Below are 26,462 nucleotides of genomic sequence, written 5' to 3' on the forward strand. Positions count from 1 at the left end.
CTTCAGTCAGTTCAGCGCCATCATGGCCATCACCGCTCATAGAGCAATGGCGCAGTGGAGTGGTAGTGGAGGAGTCCCTTCAATCGGTGCTCTAATCGCTGATTTTGGTAGCTGTGGCCCTACATTAGCGTAGCGTTCATTGCTTTGGAATTGCCGCAAACAATGAATGTGGCGAATGCTTGTTCTCACGCTCCGTGTTCCCTGTGGGCCCGAACAGCCGCATCCTTGTTTCCGTGCAGCCGCGGTCAGTCATGGAACATGACACTCTTCAGGTTCGTTTTTCATCCGAGTTGTCCCGTTACTTTAGGAATGCTACGTTCCAAGGTGCACCGTTGTAATTGAGGTACCATCGCGCGTATAGAGTTCCTCCCTGAGCAAGGAAGAACAGTTTCTAGACACTGTCTTCAAGGAAGTCCGCAAGTTCGCCAGCGGCGACGTCCAAAACAGGTAACCAAATCTTCCGTTTTGTTTAATCTAAAGAGAGATCAAAAAAAGGATAGACCTCTGCTGTCGGTCAAATCACTGCATCTTTTTATGTTTTTATTTTGCCTAATTTATATTTGTTTTGCTTCTAGCCTGTTGCTGTTTCCTGCCTTGCTGAAACGGGAGAGGTTTTTGACCCACAAGGTTGTCGAGGAAAACTTCGAAAACCTTTGTAGTTTTTCGTTGGGCGAGAATGATCTTCGAAGAACGGCGGTTTGTCTGAAATCCCGCCTGATCCAGTAAGCGAAACAAATCGTTATAAGAAAGAACCCTTAACTCACCTGAAGTTACTGACTGAGCAAATCTGAACTCGTGCAAGTGATTCCAGCCATGTGCCTTCAAAAGAACTATCAGTCTGCGAGTGTCCTGTAATCAAACTCCTGTTGCGCATCGCTGTAGTGGATTACTTTTATAACTGATTCTGTAACTGTTTTACTTTCTTTTTCTCTGGGTACTATAGTTTTATCAGTTCTGTTTAAGTAGTGAAACTGCTAGCAACCATATGTGATAACGACAGACATTCCCCATTTTTGCAAATACTTTTTGATTGGGAGTAATTGTATATGGAATGGATTACCTTTTTTTTAATATGTTTAAGACTGACTGACTGACTGATCTAGTGCATCATTTTGGTCCACAGTGCTCTGACAAGCAGACAGTGCAATCATGAGGGAGTACACCGCCTAGCTCTTACTCTCTGCCGACAGCAAGGGTTGCCAGTTGATTTCCTGTCGTATAGAATGAAGAAGGTTGCGACTAACAAGACGGAGGCGGCACTACCTCCGAGGGCGGCACGGTAAGGCAATCTGATTTCTGTTCTTGTAGAGTCTTGCCTGATAGAAGAATGCCAGAGAGCTAATGGGAGTGTGACCCTGTCAAGGAGCTGGGAACTTGGGAGTTATGAAGGAGCTCCCGAGCAACTTTGGCTGCATAGCTCCTTTCCAATTCCCCCCCCCCCCCCCCAAAAAAAAAAAAAAAAAATATTGAGCTGCATTTTTTTTTTTTTTTTAAGAATATCTATTGTTTTTAAGCTTACTTTATACAAAACAATGCCAACTCGGGCTTCAGGTATTCGGTACACTGTTCGGATGAAACTTTGTTTCGCTCGTAAACGTTCAGAAGCTTTCGAGTGTCCTATCTGCACACTTTGGTCAGTATCTAACGTAGGACTTATTTCATGAGCAGGCGGCAGAGGCGGCCCGACATGCAGCTCTATGTTCCTAGAGGGCGCAACCTGGAACCTCCCCAACGTGCAGCATCTAGCTGTGCCCAGGAAGACCGAATCAGCAAGCGGGATGACGACCAAACGAGATGGAACACCGAGGTAAAGGGTCCAAGACCATCGGCTGGGGAAGCCCTTTTATCGCAGAATCATGGTGCACCGTGTCTGAGCACAACACAAATGGAACACTTTGACAGGCGGTCGACAGCGAGCATTCCTGCTGGGAGAAGTTGCAATGCACCAAAGCAGCAAACCACCCCGCTCCCGGGTTGTTTGCCTGAACCTTCAACAGACTCTATGGGGTGTCTCGGCGACCGCAGTCTGAGCAAGTCGTCGCAACCTTACACGGAGGCGGCAGAATGCTCAAGTGTGCAAAAGAAGGCTGCAGCGTCGGGGCAGCAAGACGTCTTGGGAGGAGCCAATTTGTCAAAAAGTTTGCCCCTTGGACTGAAACAAGGGGAGCACAAAGGAGACGTGGCTTCAAAACATTCTTCAGTCTTGGAACCATCACGACCAGACTCGTCAAAACATTTGTTTGGTACAGTAGAGCAAGTGCAGTCTTGGAACAGTGGAGTACCAACGCCACTTGTGTCCTTAGGAGGAATGAGCTCGGCCACTGATGTGCAAAGAGTGCAAGTTAAGTCCAGGAGCAATGAAACAATGAAACTACCTGCTGTGTCAGAAAGTGCCTCATCAAAAGGTTTGTGCAGTGCTGCAGTTCAAGCAGCGTCCGAAGCAGGGGAGCCATCGAAACAGGTTGTTCTATCAAAAAGGGAAGGCTCTTTAAAAGATAGCCATGCTGTGCCACTACAAAAAAAGTCAAGGAGTGAGAAGTTGTCAAAAATACCTGCTGTATCAGAAGGTGCATCGTTAAAAGACCTGCATAGTGTTGCAGTTCAAACGGCGTCTAAAGCAGAGGAGTCATTAAAACCGCCTGTTCCGTCGGAAGGGGAAGGTTCTTCGAAAGATATTGATGTTGTGCCAGTTCAAGCAAAGTCCGGGAGCGATGAGTCGTCAAACCCACCTGTTGTATCGGAGAACGTATCACTGAAAGATGTGTGTAGAGCGGTGGTCCAAGAAGGGTTGAAGACGGAGGAAACATTCACACTGCCCATTTTGCTAGAAGTAAGCTCATCGAAAAATAACCTCGCCTTACCAGCACTAGCAAACTCCAAAAGTGATGATGCATTGAAGCCATCTGCCGTGTTGGAAGAAAGCGACTCGTTGAAAGACTCGAATTGTGCGATGATAGAAGACAAATCTAAGCCCGATGAGAGACTGAAGCCACCTACTTTGTCTGGAGGACCTCATTCATTAGAGACTTTGCCTGACATGCCAGCACACGCAGAGTCCAAGAACGGCGAGGTGTTGAAATCGCATTTTGCTTCAGAGAGAGGTGATGAATTGGCAGATTTCAATAATCTACCATTAGAAGAAAACTCCAGAAGTGACAAATCCATAAAAGTGACTATGCCAGATGTCAATGACTCTGAGAGGGATATTTATGCTGTGCCGGCACAAGTAAAGCTGAAAAATGACGAAACATTGACACCACCCGTCATTTCTGGGAAAGAGGACACATTACGAGATTTACATGCCGCACTGGTGCAAAACATCCTAGAGACTGATCATACACTAAAACCCTCCATTGTTCCGGAAAACGCGAGCTCTTTGAAAAATGTCCCCAATCTGCCAGGACGAGCAAGAACCGAGAGTGATGATAAGGTACTGGATCTGCCCACTGGCTCAGGGTGCACTTCACAAGATTTCCACAATATTTCTGAACAATCGGTGTTTGAAAGTGACGAGTTGTCCATATCTGCCATTTCGGAAGAATTCAACACGTCGGAAGATATCTGTGCCGTGTCGGAACAAGTGGTGGCCGAGGTTGATGTTTCTTTAGAACTGCCTGCTGCTGCAGGGGACGCCTGCTTGTGCGAGGGTGTGAAAAGTGTGCCTGAACGATCGGAATCTGAACGGCACGAGACATTAGAGCCTTCCGAGGTCACATCCACAAATGGCTCGGCGTCATATTCTGGTGAGCAAGACGGCCAGGAGCACGATTCGTGGGATGCTCTGTTTGACGAATCGGGAGAATGTTTCGACCCGGGGGTGCTCAAAGATGTGAGTATCCTGCAGTGTGCTCTCTCTGCCTTCGAAACATTGGGGCCAAGATTAAGATGGGACATCTCTCTTTTCCTGCACTCTTTCAGATTACTCAAGCTCTGGGCGACATTAAGGTGCAGTACGCGGAGCTTGACTACACTAAGTTTGAGCCACACATTCCGGATCTTTCGGAGGCAGGCGAGTGGCTCAAGCATTTTTGGAGGGTTTGGCCAGGCTACTATACTTGAGATTTAGGCATCAGGGTGGGAAAAACTGAACTGTGGCTTACCTTGCTGCCGACTTTCTTCTAGAAGAGGTAGAAGGCACGCATATTGCAGTAAATGGGCCTGCCACAGTGCATTTTAAAAAAAATTAATTTCAGGGTGTCGAGGGAGGTCCTTCAAATATTGTACAAAGGCAGATCCGTGCTTCCGAGCACATCTTCAAGAAGTTTCACCGGTACAAAGCATTGTGAAAACAAAGCCTTATGAAACCTAAATAGCCTCATTTCAGGGTCTGTTGAGTGAACAGAATTATGCGATTTACTTTTTTCTTGCTCGTGGAAGTTTAGAAAAATATATACTTTATTAACTTGAAGCTATGACTTCAGAGCAATTTCGGCTGAAGAATAATACCTTCCTTACCGTTTAAGGGAAATTTTTTGAGTTTAGTGTGCCACTTTGGTAGTTAGACCTGTTCTTCAGTTGGACTAAGCTATCTTTCTCATCGATACTTGCAGCTGATCCTTAGTGCTGTAGTGAGAATGTGCTATTGCAATGGCATACAGTTGACATATGAAAAGGTTAGGACCGTTTAGGTGAGGCAGCGAACATCTAGTTTAAAAATGTTGTTTTGTGACCAAAGCTTTTACCGAGCGTTCTTTCGGTAAATGCAGAGTATGGACACATTCTGGAGATCTACAACTTTCCTCCTGAATTTGAGACTAAGGATGTGGTGTCTGGACTCTCGTGCAGCAGGTGAGTGCAGGAAAATATTGGAAGGGCTTGCATCTTGTAGGTGCCGTCTTGTGCCAGTGGTAGATGGCAGCTCACGTCATTTGAATCCTCAACGGAGGAGATTTCACAGTGCTCGTAACTTCGCCATGCTCGGTACCATATTTGAAACAGAACCGGTGAAAGTTTTTTTTAAAAAGATTGCCCTTTAAAAGCGATAACCCTGCTAATTGCATTTCTGTTTAGTCGCCAACTGGCTGCTGCGACAAAAATGGTTGTACACCGACATCATGCTCTTTTTGCGGCTCTTTCACCTTGTCCCTAACGGAAGAGAATATATTGCCTATGCATGGGAGACAAAGAAAAGGAGGGAAATGGTATATTAGCATAGTTTTAAAACGTTTCTGGTGGAGGCGTGCAATGGCGTAGCCAGTAATTTTTTTCGGGAGGGGTGGAGGGCTGGGACGTCCATGACTTAGGGCTCGTTAGAGATAGGGGAAGGGGGGTAAAATGCATGTTTATATTATGGGGTCGGCTGGGCTTCCGGTATGCGAATTCAAAATACGCCCACTCCTTTCTGTAATGCCCCTTGCGGGGCCTCAAGGAAAATAAATGATGATGATGATTTGACTGCAAATCTAACCTAATATTTTCAAATGGCATTGTTTTACATTTAATGTAAATCGCAGCTGGAATTCTTTTTTGGCAAACATCTATGAAAAGCAAAATAGCTCTATTGCGTGGGAAATATTTTAGGTACTTGTGATCCATAAGCAAAAATCTCTGATAAGATGAGTCAGGTATAAAACATGCATCATGGCAAAGAAAGCGATGGCTACCTTATTCTTTTGACACTGTCCTTTAAAATTAGGGGTTGACTTACAATAATGAGCAAACTTTCTGAGCCTATCGAACCAACCGGGATGCTCCGTCACATGAGCTATTTTTTTTTTTCTAAGCAAAGTGGTGAAACTTGATGCTGGAGTGCTGGTGCAATGTGGTGAAACTTGGCAAGAGAAATCAGGGGAATTCTGAAGGCGTTATTCACAATTTTCTAATATTTAAAGACCTCAAATATTTTTCACAGTAAAGGTGCTTCAAATCGCATGGCAAACATTACTTGCAAATTATTAGAATACTCGCACACCCCTTGTTTCTGGAAATTGAGATGCAATTCCTATTTGTCTTCACTTGCTGTCCACTGTCTAGTACAGGTTTCTGTTGTAAATGCAAACTCCAAATTTTGTTCATTGTGCCTTTTAAGTCAGTGTGTACATTGAGCTCTCTTTGGTTTTGTTTTCTTGTAAATGATGTAAGATCACTACTTATGTCCATTATTTCTTTTTCAGAGACCAGTTCAACATCAAATGGGTGGACGACACCCATGTCCTCGCGGTGTTTTCAACACCATTTGCCGGTAACTCAAAATCCAGTAGATTGTCATACTGGCACTTACTAGCATCTACGTGGCAATGGTTTCATTTAAGCAATTCCTTTACACTATGTTTCTATGTACATGCACTTTTTATTGCATTTGAGATTACCAGTGTTGGGTAAAGTACATCTTGAAAGTACTTGAAGTAAAGTACAAAGTAAATGAGAGTCTGTGTACTTCAAGTAAAGTAGTAAGTACACTGGGTGCAATGTACTTGAAGTAAAGTTCTATCAGTTCAATGTACTTTCGAAGTAAAGTACAAGTACTTTTTGACACAATATTCCAGGATCAAGAGAGCATGACGTCAGCACCGTAGCTTCCGCAAGCAATCCTCTCGTGGAGGAGTGTCCTCTTCAAATATTTTTAACTACCTCGCGTGCACTGACTGAGGTAGAAGTAGCGAGTTTGAAATGCTGCGGGAAAGCCGCCTCCAGTGCAAAGGGAGCGATGCATCGTCCGGTTGCGTTGTTGGAGAGAGTAGAATATCCTGCCTAGTATTTCTTTAAAGTTAACAATGCATCATTTTGTGATACAAATTTATTGAGACCATATTTAGGGAATGTACTTTAAGGTCGGGAGTTGCACTTTCATCAAAAAGTACAAAAAAAAAAACAACTTCAGTAAAGTATAGGGGTGTGCAAATATTGAAATTTTCGAATACTAATCGAATACAAATAAGACAAAAAAAAGGGGTTTGAATATCGAATTGAATATCGAATATCTGTCTAGTAATAAAAGATTGCAAAACAAGAGGTAAGACCAGGTTTTATTTCCTTTCTAAAATAAATCAATGCAACTGCATATTACTGGGCTGCAGCAGATACTTCTAGTAATGCACTCATTACAAATTATCGTATAAGAAAATTAACTGCTCAACGTGTTCAGAAAGTAAGCGCTTCCTACGCGCCGTGACAACATTTCCGCCAGTAGAAAGACCCTTTTACTCGGGGAAACCTGCAAAATTGCACTAAAGTTCGAAGTCCCACCTATGGACAGTGTTATTGCCCGGCTGCTACATGAATATTTGGAATTTTGGGAAACAAATAATTTATAAAGTACTTTATTTTATATTTCATGAAATGGTTACCAATGTTTACACCATATAAAAGCGAAAATATGCGCCTTTAACGCTTTCATTAGTTATTAATGTGAACCAGTGATGCCAATAAACTCAACAAATGTAGCACTTTTCCTCTGCCGGACGGAGTCAACTATATTTTTTTTAAATTTTTGTGCATGCGCACAAAAGTCGAGCTTCACTCGAACCTTTGTCAAACCTCACGTTGAAAGTTAGAAAAAGTCGAAATTGGTCGAACTCGAACCTGGGCAGGTTCGCGACAATCCCATCTTTGACTGTGCGGGAGTGGTAGTTGTTGTTGTCGATAGCGATGCAATGTTCTGCTCGCACCTAGCTTTTTCTTTTTTTTTAATTTTCAAACATTTAATAATATATATTAGATAACACACTCGAGATTTATTTTATATTTATATTTCACTTTCGAGGTTTATTTCATTGTATCAATTTATAGAATGCGCAATTACATTACATATTGCTATACAAGTGCCACACAACGAGGGCTTGGTGAAAAAGAAATCGAACCTGATCCTGTCTTGCTGGCATCGGACAGATAGAAACGGAGCAGACGGATAACGCACGAATTGTACATCTTTCTCAGTGAATTAACATATTCATAGGGTAACGCGTGGCAGGCAGATTATTCGTTACTTGCTCGAATATTCGCAGTTTGTGCGAATATTCGCCGTTTTTCCCGAATATTCGGGAACTTCCGAATATGCAATTTTCTAATCGAATACGTTTCGAATAAGAAAAGTATTCGATTCGTATTCGAAATTTCGAATTTTTGCACACCCCTAGTAAAGTACAAATACATACTGAGAGAATGTACTTCAAACAAAGTACAAGTTTTATGAATCTACTTCAAGTAGTAGTTCAATTACAGTGTACTAAAAGGGACACTGACAAGGTATTTATGCTTACCAAGGTTTTTATTTGTATGTGACATATGAGAGCCCAGCTATTCAAAACAATTTGCTGCTCAAAATTTCTTGTTTTTTTTTTCCTCCCGAAAGTTGTCGATCAAAAACTGGCCGATTGAGACGCACATCTTAAATATAACTAGTTGTGGGTCATCGAAGGGACAAACTCATTATTAAAAACAAAAAAAAAAGTGAAAGCCGTTTACAACTCCCTGTAACGCCGAATTGGAGCGCAGCTCTTGAGGAGGAGGAGGGAAGGGTACTGAGGGGAGGGTGAACCCCTCCTCCTCCTTCTTCTCCTCCTCCTCCCCTCATTCTTGAATATGCTCCGGGGAGGGGGTCACGTGACCTCTGGGAGGGGGGCCACGTGACCTCGGAGGGTCACGAGACCTTGGGGAGTCACGTGACCTTGGGAGGGATCACGTGACCGGGGGGGGGGGGGTCACATGACCTTGGGAGGAGTCACGTGACCTTGGGGTGACCTTGAGAGGGGTCACGTGACTTGGGGGTCAAGTGACCTTGGGGTGACCTTGGTTACGCCGACGCCGCTCAAGCCGGAAACGGGCGCCTAAGAGCTGCGCTCTAAAATATGAAACCCATATGTTTTGTTTCTAAAAAGCTGCAATTACATTGAAAAAAAAAAAGCGGCACAGAGTACTGGAAGTACTTGTACTGCGTAATTCTCAACATGGCGTCATATTGCTGAAGTCGCGGGCTGGACGAAGTGGATTAAGCGATGGCGACGGGTGTGGGACCTCTACTTCAGAATTTTCATTTGCGGTACCGGCGAATCTGTTTAGCTTCGAAAGAGAAATTTTTTACCGACCAAAACACTTGGGATTTATTCTATACGACATGCCCGGCCACCAAGCTGATTCGCACAAAGACGTCGCCAAATCATCGCCCCTCTCCTGGCTGAAGACATCGCTCGTCTTACGAACACAAATTGGTAAACGCTTGACAAACGTGCAAAAGTCAAGCACAAAGTGGTTGACGTTTGCATGTTTATTGTTTGCTTTGCACAGCAAAAAAAAACTTGGTTGGGTGCAGCTACATGACTTCCGCCAACTCTCTCCTCCTCTACATTTCTCCCTCCTTCCCAGTCCACATGTCGTGGCCTTTAACTCCATGCTCATGTTTCAGTTTCGAGCTCTTCCGTTTTTCTACTTTATTAAAAATATATGTGACTCCGTAGCAAAAATATTGATTGGGTAGTCTTCTGACACCAGATTAAATTGCCTGGCAAAGATATAAAAAGTAAATTTGAGGGGGGGTCAGTGTCCCTTTAAAGTACTCCCTAATACTGGAGATTGCAAGAAGATAGACAAATAAGAAAATGTTGCAAAAGGTAGCAAATATTCTAGCAAATTCAGAGAGAGAAAGCAGAACTGACAACATTTCACTTTGTCCATGCAGATATTTAGTTCTACTAGGGGTACAAAAAGAAGGCTATATTCTTTGCGGTATACCTGTAACTGTAGAAATAAAAAAATGTATTAAGTTCTTCAGCTCTCCAGCTAGGCAATACTCTGAAGACATTTAGCATATCAGTTTTCAAGCAAAAATTGATTAACTTTGAAGTATGCTAGGCAAATTTGGGGAATGTACTTTACTTGAAGTACATTCTCTCAGTATGTACTTAAACTATTTTTTTTTCTACTTTCCGAGGAAAGGGCAACTCTCGACTTCAAAGTACATTCCCCAAATTTGGTCTTCGTAAAATTAAGCCGTTCTAAGAACCACGCGCTCACGTCCTTGGCTTTCCCAGTGCTATACACAACTTCTGAGGTCGAGTGTGAGGGTTCACCAACCTTTACCAAAAAAGAAAAAAACAAAAAATTTAAAATGCACTATAGTCTTTCAAGACACCGTCCGGTCATTTTTCTGAGTGAAGTAATGGCGGCTGTCGGACCGATACAAACAAATGCCTTATAAACTGATTGTGTTTGATAGTTTGAAAGCGAGAGTAGAACAACTACTCTTTGGCTACTCTTACTCGCCGCCAAAAAAGTACTATGTTGTATTTATAGTGCTTTACTTATAGTATGTTGCACCCTCATTTATTTTGTACTTCAAGTGCTTTTTAGATGTATTTTACCCAACACTGATTTTAGGCAATGCTGCAAACAATTTACCTACTATACCTTTCAGCTGGCTCGCTTTATCTAGCATCTTCCGATCCTGGTTCAGAATAGCAGCAGCACTATGAGGAACTTTCTCAAAAGGGACATGGACAAACCTTTGTTTTCCTCCCAAAAAGTTAGGGGGAGGGAAGAACCAAAAAAAGAGCCTCCAGAAAGTGATGGTCCCGGCTCTGCCCCGTAGGCACACCGGCTTCTTTTTCCCTAAATTTCCCTAAAAAGACGAGTAAACAAGCAGCATTGGGCAGCAGGAGCACAGGGCCTCGCCGGTCCTGACTGTCACAGTGGCAATAGGTCTCGGCAGTGCTGCCAGTGCCCTGCCTTACGAACACTTCTTTCCCTTGCAAAGAAAAAGGGAGCTGCTGAGATGAAAAACTTCTCTGCCGCCACGCCAAACCGCCTTGGCATGATGGAACGCTGAAGTGTAATTTCACGCCCATATACTGCCTTAAGAAAGCTTGCGAAAATACTCAATGTAGCGGTTGCATTTTTTTTTGCCTTTTTTTAGAGCACAGCTCTTAGGCGCTCGTGTCTGTGCTTCGCAGCGTCGCCGCCGGTGTAACCGCTCTAGATTTAGCGGGAAAATTGACATTGCGTGACCTCAACACCAATTCAATTCCCCGCTAAATATAGCGGGGAATTCAATTGGTGTTGGGGTCGCGCGACGTCAATTTTCCCGCTAAATCTAGCGGAAAAACTGAATTTGTTCATGGGTGACGTGACACCAAGTCCCATGTGACGTCGTATTCCCCGCTAAACTTGGAGGGGTAACTGAATTGGAGAAGGAGGGGCATACCCTCCCCTCCTTTTCCTCGAGAGCTGGGCTCTAATTTCGCATTACAAGCGTCTCATTTTTTTTGTAAATTATTTAGCAGGTTGGTTTCTTTCACTCTGTTCTTTTGTATAGACTTTTTTGTTTCCTCATTCCAACTTTTTGAAAGCTTAACAGATGAGTGATTTGCTCCACATGTCACGAAGGTTATTGCAGTGACTTAGTCGAAACTTGCTTTGCGACCCCTGCATCGCTGCAGGGCGATGTGAATAGTAGCAAAATAAAGCAATACGGCCATATTTGCTCTCTTTTTTTTGTCCTGCAGCAACAGAGGCCCTCTCGCTACAAACCCCCCTGATGAAGATGCGACACATTTCGGAGGCCTCCAAGCAATCCAAGCTCAAAGTTAAACGGTGTGCAGGTGAGGAGGGTTCCCTTGGTTAGCTGCCAAGGACTTGATGAAGATGACTTCGCTTCCAGTGGAGAGTGCTTTGGTATTCTGCGCGAGGTTTCCATTGGTCATAGGTGCAGTTTCAATGAACCCTAGAGGTCAAAATGTTGAGGGAATTTGTTTGCAAGAAGCCTATATCTTGGTTACTACATTTACTTAAATCCAATGCAATGTGTAGAAAGCAAATCATTAGTGTAAGAAAGGAGGCTCGCAGCTGATGAGACGTGGAATATATTCAATCCCATAAACCTCGTCTTTGCTGGGATCTCGGCACGCGAGTGTTGTGCTCAGAATTCTAATGCTGGTCACAGTTTTGAGTCCAAATTGTACCCGGCTCTCATTTGCCGGTCTCTTCCTATGAACCACAATGATTGGCCCTTTGCATGCTATGTATGAGAGTAGAGGCAAGAATGAAGAGGTTGCGTTAGATTCAAGTAAACGTAGTGTGGACTTTCATACACTGTGCGGCACAATCTGCTCAAGTGGAGGATTAGTGCGAGTTCACATTTTGCTCGGGAACATTCAACGGTGGCATAGGACAAGTGTCACGAAGGACAAGTGATGAGGCGGCGAATAACTGAAGAAACTAAACGTTTAATCGGGCGAACTTGTGCTCAAAAATAAAAAGGAAACAGATGATAACAGCAGGACGTCGTGGGCGTCGAAGTCGGCGTAAGAGCAGAGTCGAACGCTGGGGCAAGACTGACTGCGGATTGCCGCTTGGAGCCCCTTATGTACACGCGCTGGCTTCTGGAACAGTCGACCTAGGAGGTTCGGCGACTAGAACATTCATACCTCGAACAAGCAACAGAGTTCTCGAATGTACCAGAACACTAAATTGCAAGAATAAATAAAAGAAGCATCGCTCCCAGGAATCAAACCCTGGCTCTTCGCGTGGGAAGCAAGCACGATAACTGTTAGGCCACAGCCGCGCTGCCTACTTGGCCAGCTGCGGACGCGGCATTGACAAGAGACCGGTTTGTGCGCAGAGTTCCTGCAGCCCTTCAAGCCCCGACCACAGACGTCGGCCTCAGTGGCGCGTCGTCTTGTGAGCGGAGCTCTGGGACTCCGCGTTCAAGTAGAACCAGAACAGCGAAGGCGAGAGCTCCAAATGCTCCGGGAAGCCAAAGGCAAGTCCCACGACTTAGCCGCAGTCCTTGATCCTACGGCTTTTGAGCCAACGGCCATTGCGCTTGGTCACACTTAAAGTCCGACCTACAGAATCATCTTCTACCGGGGAAAAAAACGGTTCCCAGTTTCCTTCTCTCCATTCCCACTCGCCCACTTTTCCCCTCCTCTCCACACGAGCGGATCTCTGAACTACTCCCGGTAGAGAGGGGGAGGGTCTCCCTCTTTCTCAAATGGAACGGAGGAATCGAGGGAGAGTTTTCTTTCTGCTTGTTGGTCGGCCTTTAAGAGGGTGCAGGGAACGTGCAGCATGTCTGACCAAGGCCAGATTATCTAGGGTTAATTAATAAAGTTTCTGCGTAAGACGGACCAGTTAGATTTATTTTATTCAGCGATTACCTACGATGGCAGCAAACATTGTCAATTGGATTACTGAATGGGTGCAAACGTGTTTTCACTATTACACATGTCCTCTCAGCACCTTGTCTGCACTCTGGGCAGACAAGGTACTGAGTATGTTGCCTGGAACTACACTCTAGGACACATTCCGTCTGGGCTGCACAAGCTGGTGCCTTATTGAATGGCGATGCCATATATCTGCACAGAGGCAGACAGATGGACTGCAAATAAGAAAATGGACAATATATGGATCAATCGCTTGTTATGTGTTGTACGAGCTTATTCTGCATGGGACAAGGTAGAGGCGGCCCAAATGCTGAAAGCATTTGCATCTTTTTCCCAAGGTGGCACGTATACAGACATGAAACACTTCAGTGTGTGCACCCTGTGCAAGACCTCAGTCAGCCGATGACCATGATGGTTCAGCCATAGAGTTATTATAATGCACGCTAGAGGTTCAACTGGCGCTAGTGTCTATGCGACATCCGTGATGCAAATTGAAGCAGACAGCAACCAGTCTACTTTTGCGGTGCTCATGTGCATTCCTATGGGAAAACGCGCGTGCATTTTGTCTCTTCGACGGAAAATAACTCTGAGCACTTTGGTTATTTGGGTCGTACCGAATCGTATGTACCTTGATTAACGCTGTAAAAGTGTAATTGCTTTAGTTGGCGCATTTTTCTTCATCAGTGAACGATGTTTAACTTCGCTAGATTTCAATCCCAAACGTGTGTTCTGCAGGACGTATGTAAAAACAAGCGACGATTCAAAGCAAAATTACAATGGAAAGGAATATAGAGTGTGTTTAAGGCTCGCCAGCATTCCAAAGATGCTTATATATTGCTAATATGCCAGTCCTGTCACTATATAAAAATGACCATGTCGTGCATGAGCGGATAAAAACATTCAAAACGTAAAGAATAAAGTATGTGGGCTGTGAAAGGTGTCTCTTCGTATTGTTTTCTCTACACGGCAGCTTTTATCGGGCACTTGTTCTCAAAGATTTCGAGCGTGCGGGTAATATTTTGAACTTAGAACAAGCATCTTTGCACAGAGCAGAAAGAATAAAACGATATACATACTTATTTAAAATCGGAATATATTACATGGTCTTCAATTTATTTTGATCGTACATGCACGAGTAGTGGCTGATCCAGTGTTGCTGCGTAGTTCTTGCAGTCCTTAATTTCTAGATGTCCTTCGTTCGTTTGGCACGTATATTCCCCCATGCTGAAAAGCGCCGACGTCGTGTTCGCGCTAACAGTGTCCGACAGTGCACACAAATACATGTACGAAGGCGTTTTAGCACCGTTTTTAATGCGATATGAATTTGAAAGAAAAACGCCGTAACTGACCGATTATTGCGTCGGCCTGACTGAGAACTGTTCCAAGCTACCTTGTACGTACAAATTATTCGGGATATTTGCTCTTATGATTGAGCGCAGGGAGAAAATGCACTCACCTTTTCCCATAGAAATGCATTACCGGAAGTCAATTTCGGACTGGTTGCTGTCTGCTTCAATTTGCGTCAGCACGCTAGCGCCACTTGAACCTCTAGCGTACATTATAATAACTCAATGGGTTCAGCGACATTGCAGGTGCACCGCTAAAACAGTATTCATAAGGTTTTCTCCACCAGGAGCCGTTTTGTGCCCCTTTTAAGGGGGGACACTACTCAGAAAAAAATATTTCCGCAAAAAGAGTTTATTTAGAAAAATGACAGGATTTACATCCAGCATCATCTAGAGCGTATTCCCAGAAAGATTCATTTGTTTACACTCCATAGTTACTTTTTATCAGTTATTTTCGGTACGCCAATTCTAAAGGAAAGGTAGAGCTTTGAGCGCCTTGAAGGCATTTTTCTCCGTTGCATTTTTTGGCATATATATTTCACTTTAGGAAAACTATCGTTTCGTAACGGTCGACAACATTAAAGGCAGAAATTTGGCTGATTTTTCAGGGCAGTGTTAGCATAAAATAAATTGCTTTTTGGAAATTTTGTTTTCACAGTTGCACTCTCCAGGTATTCTACCGAGTATCTAGTGACGGAAAATGTTTGGTATTACATTAGTTTTCTTACTAGGTAAAGTTTTCCTAAACAATATCAGTGTGTTCCTGATAAAAACGACTAATTGCTTTCACAATTCATGTACACAGATGAAACTTTGCACTGCATTCTGCCTCGCAACTGCCAGTACATACTATGAATTTAATTCATCATAAGCCAAAGCTTCGAAGGTTGAGCCTCTTGGGTAGTGACAGATTCCAACACAACCAGCTTTTGAGTCGCACTGCTGCTGTGCAGAACAGGTTGTGTCATAGTCGGTCGCAAGTGTCCGAACCAGCTTTTAGCTTTTTCCCATCCCTTCTCGCAATAACATGCAGTTGAGGTACCGTGCGCTGCCATCGCTAACGAGCCGACGCTGTCAAAATTGTAAGGACAACTTTATTTCAGTTTTGTTGACTTAGTTATTTGGCAAAGGGAGCAAGCTTCCCAAGGTATGCTTTGTTTTCCACCCACTTCAGAATCATTTCAATGATGGCAAGTGATTTTGTTTTGTTTTTTCTCTTCGCAGGCCGACGGAAAACAGTCGCCAAGCAACGAACTGATGCCTGGAACGGCGACGTAGCATGATCACTTGGGTGCTAACCGTCGGCCCAGTTACTTTCTAAAGTTGCGCGGGTGCAGTGTGCCTCCGAAGGAACATTCCCAGAGCGAGTAATCTCGAGAGACGCCGGACGGAACTTGGCAGGTGGAGGTCATCCGGTCTGGTAGATCGTGTCCCACGTGAGTCCACTGCCCTCCGGTGGATGTGCAGACGGCCAGAGCAAGTGGCGCCATGTGCTACGAAAGGATTGTGGCAAGAGCGACCATGAACCGTTGCTCAATTTTAACCGGCGATTTTGCGCTCGCAATTGAATCTGCTTCAACGACAACAGGAGCCGGTTCTAAAAGCTTTCACGTCACAAACTGCAGGATGTACAGGAATCACCCCAGAGTGGCACTGTCATTTCTACAGCCAGCCACAGTTAATATTGTGAGCAGTACCAGTTTACAGTATGCTACACGGTAAACAGCTCTGGGTGCTACTAGCGTCAACTGGCTGGCAGAGCTTATTGACTAGATGTTTATTTTGCTAAATTTTTAGTAGTCTGGAGTTGCTCTACCTGAAGGATATATGTCAGTATGGTCCATGCACAATTTTGAGGGGCGGTGGGTGAAAAGAGTCTACTTTTACGTGAGGCTAGCTCGTTAAAATCTGAATTGCATGAGGTAGGACAAAAAAAAAATTCAAATGTAATTGCAAAGAGTGCTGCACATTGGACTCTGAATTGCATATTAAATGTGTCTGTGGTACCAGAAGTGACGAAAAATAGAGTGGACTCCACTTACTGAATGCTCATGTTCAAACACGAAACCTATGACACCAAGGTGCTGTAAACAACTCTAGCATAGTTAAAGCTGCTGACAAGTGGGATAGTACTGCAGCTGAGGTTTTGTAATGCCTACTCGTAGGCCTTTGTAGCACAGTAAATACAGACGCTCGCAAACCTTTAGGTATTACGAAATGGTATGTACAAACAAATCCAGTTAAATATACCTTGTGCTAGATCTCGTGCACTTCTCTCCTTTTCATTGGGAAGCAAATTCATAGCTTTTCTTCAAAGCAAACTAGTTAGTGTAGCATGTCTGATAAAAGATTTGTCTGGAACACTCCTGGACCCTTTCCATACGCACACTACAAGTGGTTGAAAGAAACTTCCAATGCTGTTGAAGCATTTCAAACCTTTAAAGAAATATTGGATGATCAGAAGACTTTCCAAAGAGGACTACCACATATTTATTTTAAACTAGGTCGACCTTTTGTGAAGAGACCTGTGTCTACTTTCCCGCAGAACCCACAGAGACCAATAATTAAGACTTTGAGCCCTAGAATAGGGAAGCAGAGATAACAATGGAATAAAATATAACGCAATTCGCACAAAACTAATTTCTGTGTTCCAACGTTATCAGTGCCTCGTCATTCGCTGGGCATCTTCTGCAAATTGCAATGATAGGCTCCCCTTGAACGTTGCAGAGAAACACGGGCTTTGTTCATAAAGAGGTCTTTTCAATAAATACGGTAACACAATTCTGACATCCTGTAAGATCATATCAGGTACACAAAGGGATGATGCCTGATACCCCTGTAAGACTGGCTAATTTGTGTCACTTGAAGCGAGTGCATTTCGCCCCCAGTGTCACTCGTGCGGTGCCATATGGTAACTCTTAGTGTCACTCATCGAAGAATGCACTCGACGGAGAGTGTGTTTCGTAAGCTCACTACATTCGATCCAGGAGACCGAATGTGTAGCCTCGATAGCAGTATTTCAGAAGTAAAGAAAACACCCAATAGAAAACCATAAAGCTGCAGAAAATTAATGTATTTTTCGGAGAAGTACTATTAGATATGCACTTGTTTTATGCCAACAAAAAGTAATATATATTATCGCAAAAAAAAAAAAAGGCTAATCTAGCTATCAGATTTTTCGACGTACACACTGCACTTGATTGTGCAACAGTACTCGGTGCTTCGTCTTTCAGAAACGAGCCAAAAAGCTTGAAGGCGAAACCACGAACTTCAGATTGTAGTATGGAGTCGGCCGCAGCACCGCAAACCCCAAGTTGCCCATGGTCCGAGCAGGAGACTTTTGCTGCATTCAGACTGTGGGAAGACCACCTGGAAGACCCCCTCCGCGCGAAGGTCTTCCAGGTCTGGATGTGATATCTGCTTCGTACTTGTTTCGGCTTGTGATGGCTCAATATATTCATCCAATTGGCGTAAAGCTTTCTAATTAATGTAACAATGTCTGGCAACATGTTTTTAATAAGGATGCAAAAAAGGTTATTGAGAAATATGTGCATATTTATGAGTAATTTGTATGCTTTTTACTTTACCCAAAGTCATTGATATCATTTCCGAGTGACACGAAATTTTGCCGTGTAGCACAAAAGCACTGGAAGTGACATTCGATGCGCTGAAGTGCACTCGCTTGAAGTGACACTAAATGAATCCGTTTGACAAGGGTATTACACACGTGTTCCTCAAGCCAGAGTTTAGAGCTCCGGGTTGCCCATCAATAGACCATATGCGAAATGTAGAGCGCCATCTAGTAGCACGCCGAGAACTACGTCCACCATCCTGGTAGCGGCAAGAAAACGAAACGAGTGACCCGACCGACAAAGAACCCACGTAAACAAGCGACCGCGATGCGAATGTGTTGCTCTCTTCCGCTGCGGATACAGCGATAAATCTGATTTCTGTGTGACGTGAATGCAAACCTGAACAGGGTTCACAATTTTTTTTCTTATTTTTATTTCTTACTTGAGATGCAGCTTTTGACTAAAACAATCGGTAACAACGCGAAGAAACATGCAGACGTTATTGCGCAGCGTGAAGTCATTTACAGCTATTGAACTTTTCAGAAAGTTGTACCAAATTTGTTTCGGGACTTTTTTTTTTTTTTTTTTTTTTTATGCACATTGTAGGTGTTGGCCTGCGTTTTTCTGGATGTGCAAGCAACTCAATGTATGCGGACGAGACCAAGGCTGTTAAGTGAGGCAAAAAGACGAATTTAAAGAATCTACGCCACCAACCATAGTTGAAGATGGGTATGGTTAACACTGAACAAAAGCTGAAAGTACTAGAGCCCTCATTTTAATGTCATGTATGTTAAAAAAAGAACTACTTTGGAGGGCCAGAAAACAATCTCATTGCTTTGCAGCGATTTCTAAACACTTGATCTGGCGTCGGTAATTGAGGTTTGTAAAACACTGCTAAAACTAAACAGGAGAGTTTGTTGATACAATAATCTTGCATATTTGAAGCGCGGGCATGCAGAATTGAAAACAGAAGACACGGATGACGTGCCTGTTTTGCTCAACACTCGCAAAGACGGGATTTTGCTGTATTTTTGTAGAACGCCACACTCGATTACATTGAATTGGGCGTTCGAATTTGGTTTATCGCAATGACTAAACCTTCTATGTCGGCGGTGGCGAAAACTTACGCTGTGGGCGTCGAATGGAACAACACGGCCGGTGCCAACTTCATTTCACAATCTCCTTTTCTTTTTCTTTTGGTCAAAATTTTAGTGCAAAGAAGCTCGGAAATAGTTTTGAGAAAGTCAATGCAGTTATACAGCCAGGGTTGAAATCTTCTTTAATAGCGCAACATCCGTCAACTATCTGAAACCAATTTGAGCTGAACTGAACAGTACAACTTCATGCGTATTCGCATCGAAAAAAGAATTAAAAGTGTCCAGATGAAAGACATGACGGCCTAGTCCTTTGTCCACGTTGGGTGATCGGAAGTCAGAAAACAATAAAGTTTCCTAATTGCACTTCGTGGCAGAGCGTCTATGCCCTGGAAATGCTGAGAAACCGAAACTCAATATACTTGACGCTACCAAGATGGCTGCGTGCACAGTGCTGCCAGACCACCAAACATTTTGCATATTGTCTATCGGATATAGGAGATACTCGCCCAAGAGAAAGAAGACAGTTTGATCATCTCAATTACCGGCCATGAGTGAGTCCCAGAAACCGCCTCCAGTTCCTCCTGGGTCCAAAGTCATACGGGTTCACGTAGACCTGAAAGCGAGGTGGACAGAGCATGCAATTTTATGCTCGGCGTCAACTATTTCGTGCTACCTTCTTAAAGCTAGCATAGCTTTTAAAGTACTCCAACTCTGTCAAAGCTGGTTGCGCGAGTGATCGAGACGCAAGCCAAAGCCACATGCTCTTGCAACAGTGCGGGGCTGCAGCACTGTGGAAGCTACGATAGCTGTGACAGTGGGGCACAAGATAGTTAATGCTGAGTATAGTTAATAATTATCCCGAACAAAGTTAAAGGAACTCTCCATGGAGAGAGAGAGTACTTTTGCTTGTCTCCCAGACAAGGCGACTACAAAACACCACACTTGAAAAGTGATGTTCATCGCGTGTACTCAAAACCAAGTCGCACTTCTACCAGAGGGTGTGCTGACATCTTAAAAATAAATAAAAATTTTTCTCACAAAGCATTAGAATATAGTGTCAAGACACTATCCAACTTTTTTTTTCTGCCACAGATTATCATATTTGAGCTAAAAAAAAGGAAAACGTCAAACCAAAACCAGGGACTATGATGTCGTAATGCCCTGGAGTTGCAAGGTGTCTCTCCTCGTGTAGACTAAGTGCTCGTAGTTTCTATAAATCAATGCGTGTTTTAGTGTTTCAGCGGTAAGAAAAGCCATGTTTCGTGGATTCTATTACTTTTATTAATGAATGTGTGCTTTAGGTGGCAATAAAATACAATACAATACAATACAACTTCAAAATTACATTGTGCTCCGACATGTCCACACATGACCACAGAAAAGAGTGAAAGCAGACCTGAACACTCGATTCTCGACCAGCGGTTTTCGTGCATATATAAATCGGATTTTGAGTCGCAAATGTTTTTGCTGGATAGTTGGGTCCCCGTAGGACAGTATCTTTTTAAAGGGATGGTGAACCAAAATTTGGATTTAAAAAAACCAATGCAGGATATGTAGGCGGGACACTACAATCCCTACAACACTACTCTTAAGGCGATATCTCAAATGGACGGTCGTATTTTAGGAAAAAGAGGTCGAGATTGAACCAGGCCGACGAGGCACGTGACCGTGAAGATACCTAGTTTCCTCCTCTCTTCGCTTCGCTCCCTCAAGGCGGCGAGGCGGAGAAGACGCGAGGCCCTTCCCTCTCCTTCTCGGAGAAACATGACGTAAACATTTCTATCAAATGCGCCTCCTTTTCTTGCAAAATACGGTCATCCGTTCGAGATATCGCTGTATGAGTGATGTTTTGGTGTTCGTAGCATCCCATTGCACGCTTTTGCAACGTGTTTTGTGGAATCCAGATTTCGGTTCAGCATCCCTTTAACCGCTCACCAAATTCCAAGTTGAAAATTAATATAAAAGACACGATATACACCGTGCAGTGCAAGCAAAGGCAACGCCAAGCAAAGAAGGAAAGGGCGAGCACTACAAATGCGGGAGGGGAGAAAGTGATAGCACTAGGAACGTTAGAGAGGAAAGGAGGTTTCTCTCCTCCTCCAGAGCCATCCTAGTGCTTGCCCTTTCTTCCCTCGCCTGGCGTTGCCTTCGCCTGTACTGCACGCAACTGGTGACACGGAGTATAGGTGCTGAATTTTCAAAAATAAGCCATACCATGGTATGCCTCTATAGTCCAATGCTACCAAAAACTGCACAAATCCTCCGCTTGTCCAGGTACTAAATGAGATTACTGACAACCTCTGATGGACATGGAGAAGTGACTGTGAAAGGGTACAGCCACAGGCATCGCACATCTCTCATGTCAAGGTTCCCAAGAGGTCTACACACTAGCCTCGTGTCAAGCTTTTCATCATTTATCCGTATATGCGGTGGGGCTCGCAAACGGCGGATGCAAGATGGACATGTCCTTCAGAAATACAACTCCCTTTGCATTCAACCTCAAGGAACGGGCACTGATCTGTTTCGGTCCGCACACACGTAGGCAAACGAGACTTGTCAAACAAATGCTTTGGTGACAGAGCCAGCAGCGTTGCTGATGTTTCACTCACAATGCCCTCCTTGCCCAGCCGTATGCGCTCCTTCTTGTTGATGTGGGCCTCGATGCTGGTCTCACCATTGGTGATAAGGCGAGCGTGCCACATGGTGAGCGCTCCCAGGGCAAAAAAAACTCCGATGCACACGAGCGCCGTGAAGGTGATGTAGTACCGCCTGGCAAAATCTCTGGAGTTCTTGGTTGGGGCCGTTGGCACTGTGACGTTCTGCAGGAGAGAGCAGGCGACTTAAGCATCCACTGAACTCTCTTTCTTTACTTGGTAGTACTTTTTGTTCCTCCCACTGTTTTGCAAAAGCAGAAAATGGTAATCCTAAAACGTTGAAGGAAGTGGAAAAGTAAGGGTGTTGCAAAAAGCACAGAAGGCTGGTGGCCTGTTGCAGTCCGTGTGGGTTTGCTAACACCGCAAGCTTTCTCTGAGAAGTTAGGCATTATGGCTATAATATACAAGTTTGGTGAGGCACTGACCCATTCAATAGATTGAGGAGAATGCTTTTTTTTATACAAATGTACAGGAGCTCGTACCAAAGAGCAAAGAAGAAAATGATATGGGACTGAACAGCTGGAAAAAAATATTTATAAGGAGAGATACACGCACTGCATACCTCACCTCTGCATGCTGTGGAAAGCAGTGAGAGTGAAAGAGAAGAGGAGGATTGGCCCATACACTCCATCCACGGCTGAATCTAAATTGCAGCTCACGGTACAAACCTTGCATTGATTCACTTTCTTTAAAATGCATTTTGTGAGATACATGGTATCTCACAAATTACTGATGGACATCAGAAAGTGTAGATCTGATAATGGACACTCAATTTGGTGATCTTGGGACAAATTTAATTTTTCTCACCACTGCATCTGCTGCCACGGATACGTTGAGGGGTAGCTGCAAGTATGAGGATGAAATAATTAATAAAAACTAGTTGCGAAAGCCACTACGCCAGGTCTTACCGTGGTGGGCTTGCTAAAGTACTCATCGTAGGCAATTTTGTAGCCGAACACCATGAGGAACATTATGCCCAGTAGCATGTAGGAGCAGAACATGAAGAAGTAGCGGTGTGTGAAGTGGCCAATACAATTGTTTAGCCAAGCTAAAGCATTTAAGGAAGCTACACTCGAATGAAAACAAGTTGTATCTCCAAGCTTTGTTTCTGAAGCAAGGAGGCATTTGTAGCAAATAGGTATGAGAGCTGGAGGCACAGGATTAAACAGTAGACAGTTTGATACTTCAAACCCATGTTTTAGGGGTGACAAAAGGCAGCTGTCGGATGGCCAAAACAACATGCTTTTCGTGCAAGGCTCCTCAAAATATTAGGTGGAGAGAATAAGCCATCTGCTTTAGTTCCTCATGTCGAACTCTGTGTTCACGTTCCGTCAATTGAAAAGCACAGCGAAAGAGCCCAAGTACATACCTGATCTCGTTACAATACAGTCTCCTTCCGCACAATAAAGTCCGTCTGCTGCGATCACCAAATGCCAATAGACGCGCACGTGAACGCAGCATCTGAAGTCTGCTACAGCTGTGCCATCTTCTGAATGCCATCTGCTGCCAATGCGACAATGTTAGTTTGGGCTCCAAGCTAGGCTGCCAAACAGACTACGCTGCGTGCAGTCAACCCTCACTTTGCTTGGGGAAGCTTTATTATAATCTCAGGCCTGAGCATGCACCAAACCTTGTCGCAACCACCAAGGGTTCGCCAGCTGACCGCTTTCCGCTCTCAGCATTAACCTCCACAACGGCGGGTCCGACTTTGGCTAGCATTACGGCGTTTACTAGCAGACAACGTTTGGAAGATGGCATCTGCCATTGCTGGCTTCAGACGCTGCGTTCCTCCATAAAGAAGGCGCTTCGTTGCTGTTACGACACTGGCCATAGCAGATAAACTTTGTTGTGTGGAAGGAGACCGTGGTTTTCAATGGGCGAAGCGTAAACAAAAAGCGTTAGAAATAAGGACTTAATGCAGATGGCCAATTTTCTCCAGCACCTAATATTGTGACGAGCTTTACACGAAAAGCATGTTCTTACTCGCAATTTAAATTAAGTTTTTTTTATTTTTACTGCGACATGGGGCTAAACTACTGATGTGCTATACAGTATAACATTTCGAACACCTAGTGACCAAAACATCAAGCAATGAAAGCAAGGTTGACATGAGGTCTCGCGTCATGGTAACTGATAATGAAACTATGAAGGATTAGTGGAACTCTCAACTTTATAGAGGACCATTTTGTAATAACATTTTCACCATCGCCATTCTGAATTTTGACATGATAGTATAGACACGGACTTTGTCAGTGTAACGAAAGCACAACATGTGTGCTTAATTGGTGCAACCCCACCAATCAAGTCATGTTGCTTCTTTTTTTAGGGCTAATGCAAAGTGCAAGTTCATCTGCAGAATGCCGAACTTTGATTGGCTCTGATTGAAGGATAGCAAGTAGACCTCAAAGCAAGCTGCCATGATGCCATCAGAATGCCGAGCTCCGACTGAAAGATAGTGAGTAGACACTCACTATCCTTCAGTCGGAGCTCGGCATTTTGATGTCACCAGAACCCCTGCAAAAGAAGCAGATGAACTTGTGCTCCGCATAACTTTCTTTGTGTGCTATGTACAATTATAAGACTGATGTCAATATAAAGAGCTGTCATTTAACTGTAACTTGAATGTTCAGAGATAACTCTAATGTACAATCATTGTTTTGTTATCTAGGTTTTAGTAGACCCTTTCACAGTTTGGGCATTTACTTCTTGAGTTGTAGTGTGGCAAGTTTCATAATACTTCATATGCACGGTCTACAAGATGTCAGGATTACAAGGAGCAAATTCAGTTCACAATACCGTGTATTTTGTAAAATAAAATATAAAAATCCAATTTACCCGATTTTTTTCAAGGTATAAAAGTTTATGTGAGTGAACAAAATAAAATTTTGTTTGGTTACATGTGAACTTTAGTATTGAACACCAATTTTTTTTCCATTGAGTTATGGCAAGAACAGATTTACTGCATATTTATCATTGTTTGCCACTTGGAATGCCATGTGAAGAACAGAAGCAGCACCAGATGTTCAGGCATCTGATGTCTTGATGCTTAACATGAGCAAGTCGGGAAGTTTAGAACAACAAGCGCGAGGCTTCACAAGGCCTGGACGACTACTCTACGCCATCTTTTCGTTCAGAATCTCACTAAGCAGTGGTAGGGTTTCAGCTCGTAAAGAGGCAGTATAGCATTGCATTAATTTTAACTTTTATCATTTCAACCGAAGAAGACTGATCCAATCGGGAGTTATTTGACGGCAGGAAAGGATACGGCAATGATGATCCATTTTGAGGACGCAGCGATTGCAGATGCTGCAGTGGTGCGTGCGAGGTGGTTTTGGCGCTATGCATTTCTTGCATATGGACACCACCTCTGGCAGAAGGGAGCCCTGATGGAAACAGACTGGCGTTAGGCAAATGAATGGCCGAGCTCGCCCCCCCGACTTGCCTCTGGAGGAGTGCCAGGGTTTGTGGTGAGTGCCATCCAGTAGTGGAAGACGATGTTGACTAGCAGCCAGTGGCCAATGACTAATGCTATTGCCAGGATCCATGTGTTCCTTTGCCACCAGTATGGAATGCCGATGGTGTAGGCGATGGTGATGATTGTACAGGCAACAATAGTGATGGTGGTGACAAATATCTGCAAAAACAAGCGCTGCATTAGTTACCCATGCATGTCGTATACACGGGTTGACAATATACAACATTGTATCAGCAATGATCTACTAGTATTTTTTCATGTGCTTTGATGCTGCTCGAAGATACGATACAGAAATAAATAGGGCAAGAAATTGAGACACCGTTGGAAAGGAGTTTCACTACCAATCTCGAGGTGCGGTCACATTATGAAACTTTACTCTGCGGTTATCACGAACGAGACCTTGCTTGACCGGGGGCAGACAGCTGGTCGTGCGAATGGCACAGCAAAGTTTGGACCGGGTTCAGCGTCGTGTGAGTTTGATGTTGTCCCAGTCTACTTTGCTCTCACGGAACTTTGGAGCATATCGGAAACTACTCACCGGTCCCATAGCTTTCGCGAAGTGGTCCACAATCCAAAACAACGGTTCCATGAACGTGTCCCCGACGTAATAAATATCGGCGAACTCATTGTAAACTAGGGAGTAGAACACGATCCTAGGGTAGGTAAGCTTGTGGCGAACCCGACTTTTTAGGCGCCCGAACGCGCGGCGACTCCATCGGGTGAGTCGCACAACTGTTTCCATGTGTCAGCTTGAAATTTTGCGGTTTTCGCGGCCTTTCCGCTCGCTTTGCAGACTGGCTATGCTAGTTCTGCGGCGGGTGCCCACAACCGATCCAATGCGTTACGCAGATTGGGTTTCAGTTTGAAACGTCAAAAATCACTCGGAGCGGATCCGTGCGGAGCAGCCGGGAAGAGAAGGTGGCACGCAGGCACTGCTCGATACCGTGCCAGCGGTTGTGGACCTTGGGGTTGTTGTGCTGGTTGCGCCATTAAAAGCGATCGGATAGCCCTGAGTATGTGCTGCTTGCGGCGTTATTGGCCCTTGAAGGAAGAATCATTTGAAACAAATGAGCAAACCGTACGAGCGAAGCAACCGCTGGCAATGGAAAAAGTGCATGCACATGGTATCAGCAACGGCCAAAGAGGGCAACCGGGCAACTTTTGTTTTATTGTGATTTTGGTTTTATTTGACGTCATGCGTGATGTAGGTAACACTAGCTTTAC

General features: G+C 44.1%; 2 protein-coding genes across 4 annotated transcripts; one reads left to right on the forward strand and one right to left on the reverse strand.

Moving 5' to 3' along the window:
• Positions 1-31: 31 nt before the first annotated feature.
• LOC115316502 (coiled-coil domain-containing protein R3HCC1L) lies at positions 32-16,699 on the forward strand. 2 transcript variants are annotated; one of them, XM_029975866.4, is made up of 11 exons: positions 32-272; positions 362-447; positions 576-722; positions 1,124-1,279; positions 1,669-3,829; positions 3,919-4,009; positions 4,707-4,788; positions 6,114-6,181; positions 11,436-11,531; positions 12,551-12,691; positions 15,665-16,699. In XM_029975866.4, the coding sequence occupies exons 1-11, from the start codon at positions 252-254 to the stop codon at positions 15,721-15,723; spliced, it is 3,108 nt and encodes a 1,035-aa protein (XP_029831726.2). In that variant the 5' UTR covers positions 32-251; the 3' UTR covers positions 15,724-16,699. The 2 variants fall into 2 exon arrangements, with proteins under 2 accessions (XP_029831726.2, XP_042143243.1); XM_042287309.1 differs by lacking the exons at positions 32-272; positions 362-447; positions 576-722; positions 1,124-1,279 and having other exon boundaries at positions 1,710-1,807; positions 1,903-3,829.
• Positions 15,515-26,423, reverse strand: LOC8025823 (palmitoyltransferase ZDHHC16). Of its 2 annotated transcripts, XM_029975868.4 has the most exons (8): positions 25,777-26,423; positions 25,206-25,397; positions 25,029-25,146; positions 22,672-22,811; positions 22,571-22,606; positions 21,719-21,928; positions 19,652-19,722; positions 15,515-15,933 (listed from the first exon to the last, which is right to left on the reverse strand). In XM_029975868.4, the coding sequence occupies exons 1-8, from the start codon at positions 25,978-25,980 to the stop codon at positions 15,849-15,851; spliced, it is 1,056 nt and encodes a 351-aa protein (XP_029831728.1). In that variant the 5' UTR covers positions 25,981-26,423; the 3' UTR covers positions 15,515-15,848. The 2 variants fall into 2 exon arrangements, with proteins under 2 accessions (XP_029831728.1, XP_029831729.1); XM_029975869.4 differs by lacking the exon at positions 22,672-22,811 and having other exon boundaries at positions 22,571-22,578; positions 25,777-26,387.
• Positions 26,424-26,462: the final 39 nt, after the last annotated feature.

Source organism: Ixodes scapularis, unplaced genomic scaffold (genome assembly GCF_016920785.2).
Source record: "Ixodes scapularis isolate PalLabHiFi unplaced genomic scaffold, ASM1692078v2 PGA_scaffold9__187_contigs__length_104089568, whole genome shotgun sequence".
Taxonomy (NCBI): Eukaryota; Metazoa; Arthropoda; class Arachnida; order Ixodida; family Ixodidae; genus Ixodes; species Ixodes scapularis.

Bases quoted from the DNA above. Each gene is read 5' to 3' on its own strand.
- LOC115316502 (XM_029975866.4), top strand. From the start codon at position 252: ATGGAACATGACACTCTTCAG. The intron at 4,010-4,706 runs GCGAGTGGCTCA...CGGTAAATGCAG, and splicing joins TCCGGATCTTTCGGAGGCAG to AGTATGGACACATTCTGGAG. The intron at 11,532-12,550 runs GTGAGGAGGGTT...GTTTGTGCGCAG, and splicing joins CAAAGTTAAACGGTGTGCAG to AGTTCCTGCAGCCCTTCAAG.
- LOC8025823 (XM_029975868.4), bottom strand. From the start codon at position 25,980: ATGGAAACAGTTGTGCGACTCACCCGATGGAGTCGCCGCGCGTTCGGG. The intron at 22,607-22,671 runs GTAAGACCTGGC...TCATACTTGCAG, and splicing joins ACTTTAGCAAGCCCACCACG to CTACCCCTCAACGTATCCGT. The intron at 19,723-21,718 runs GTGAGTGAAACA...CCTCGCTTTCAG, and splicing joins GGCTGGGCAAGGAGGGCATT to GTCTACGTGAACCCGTATGA.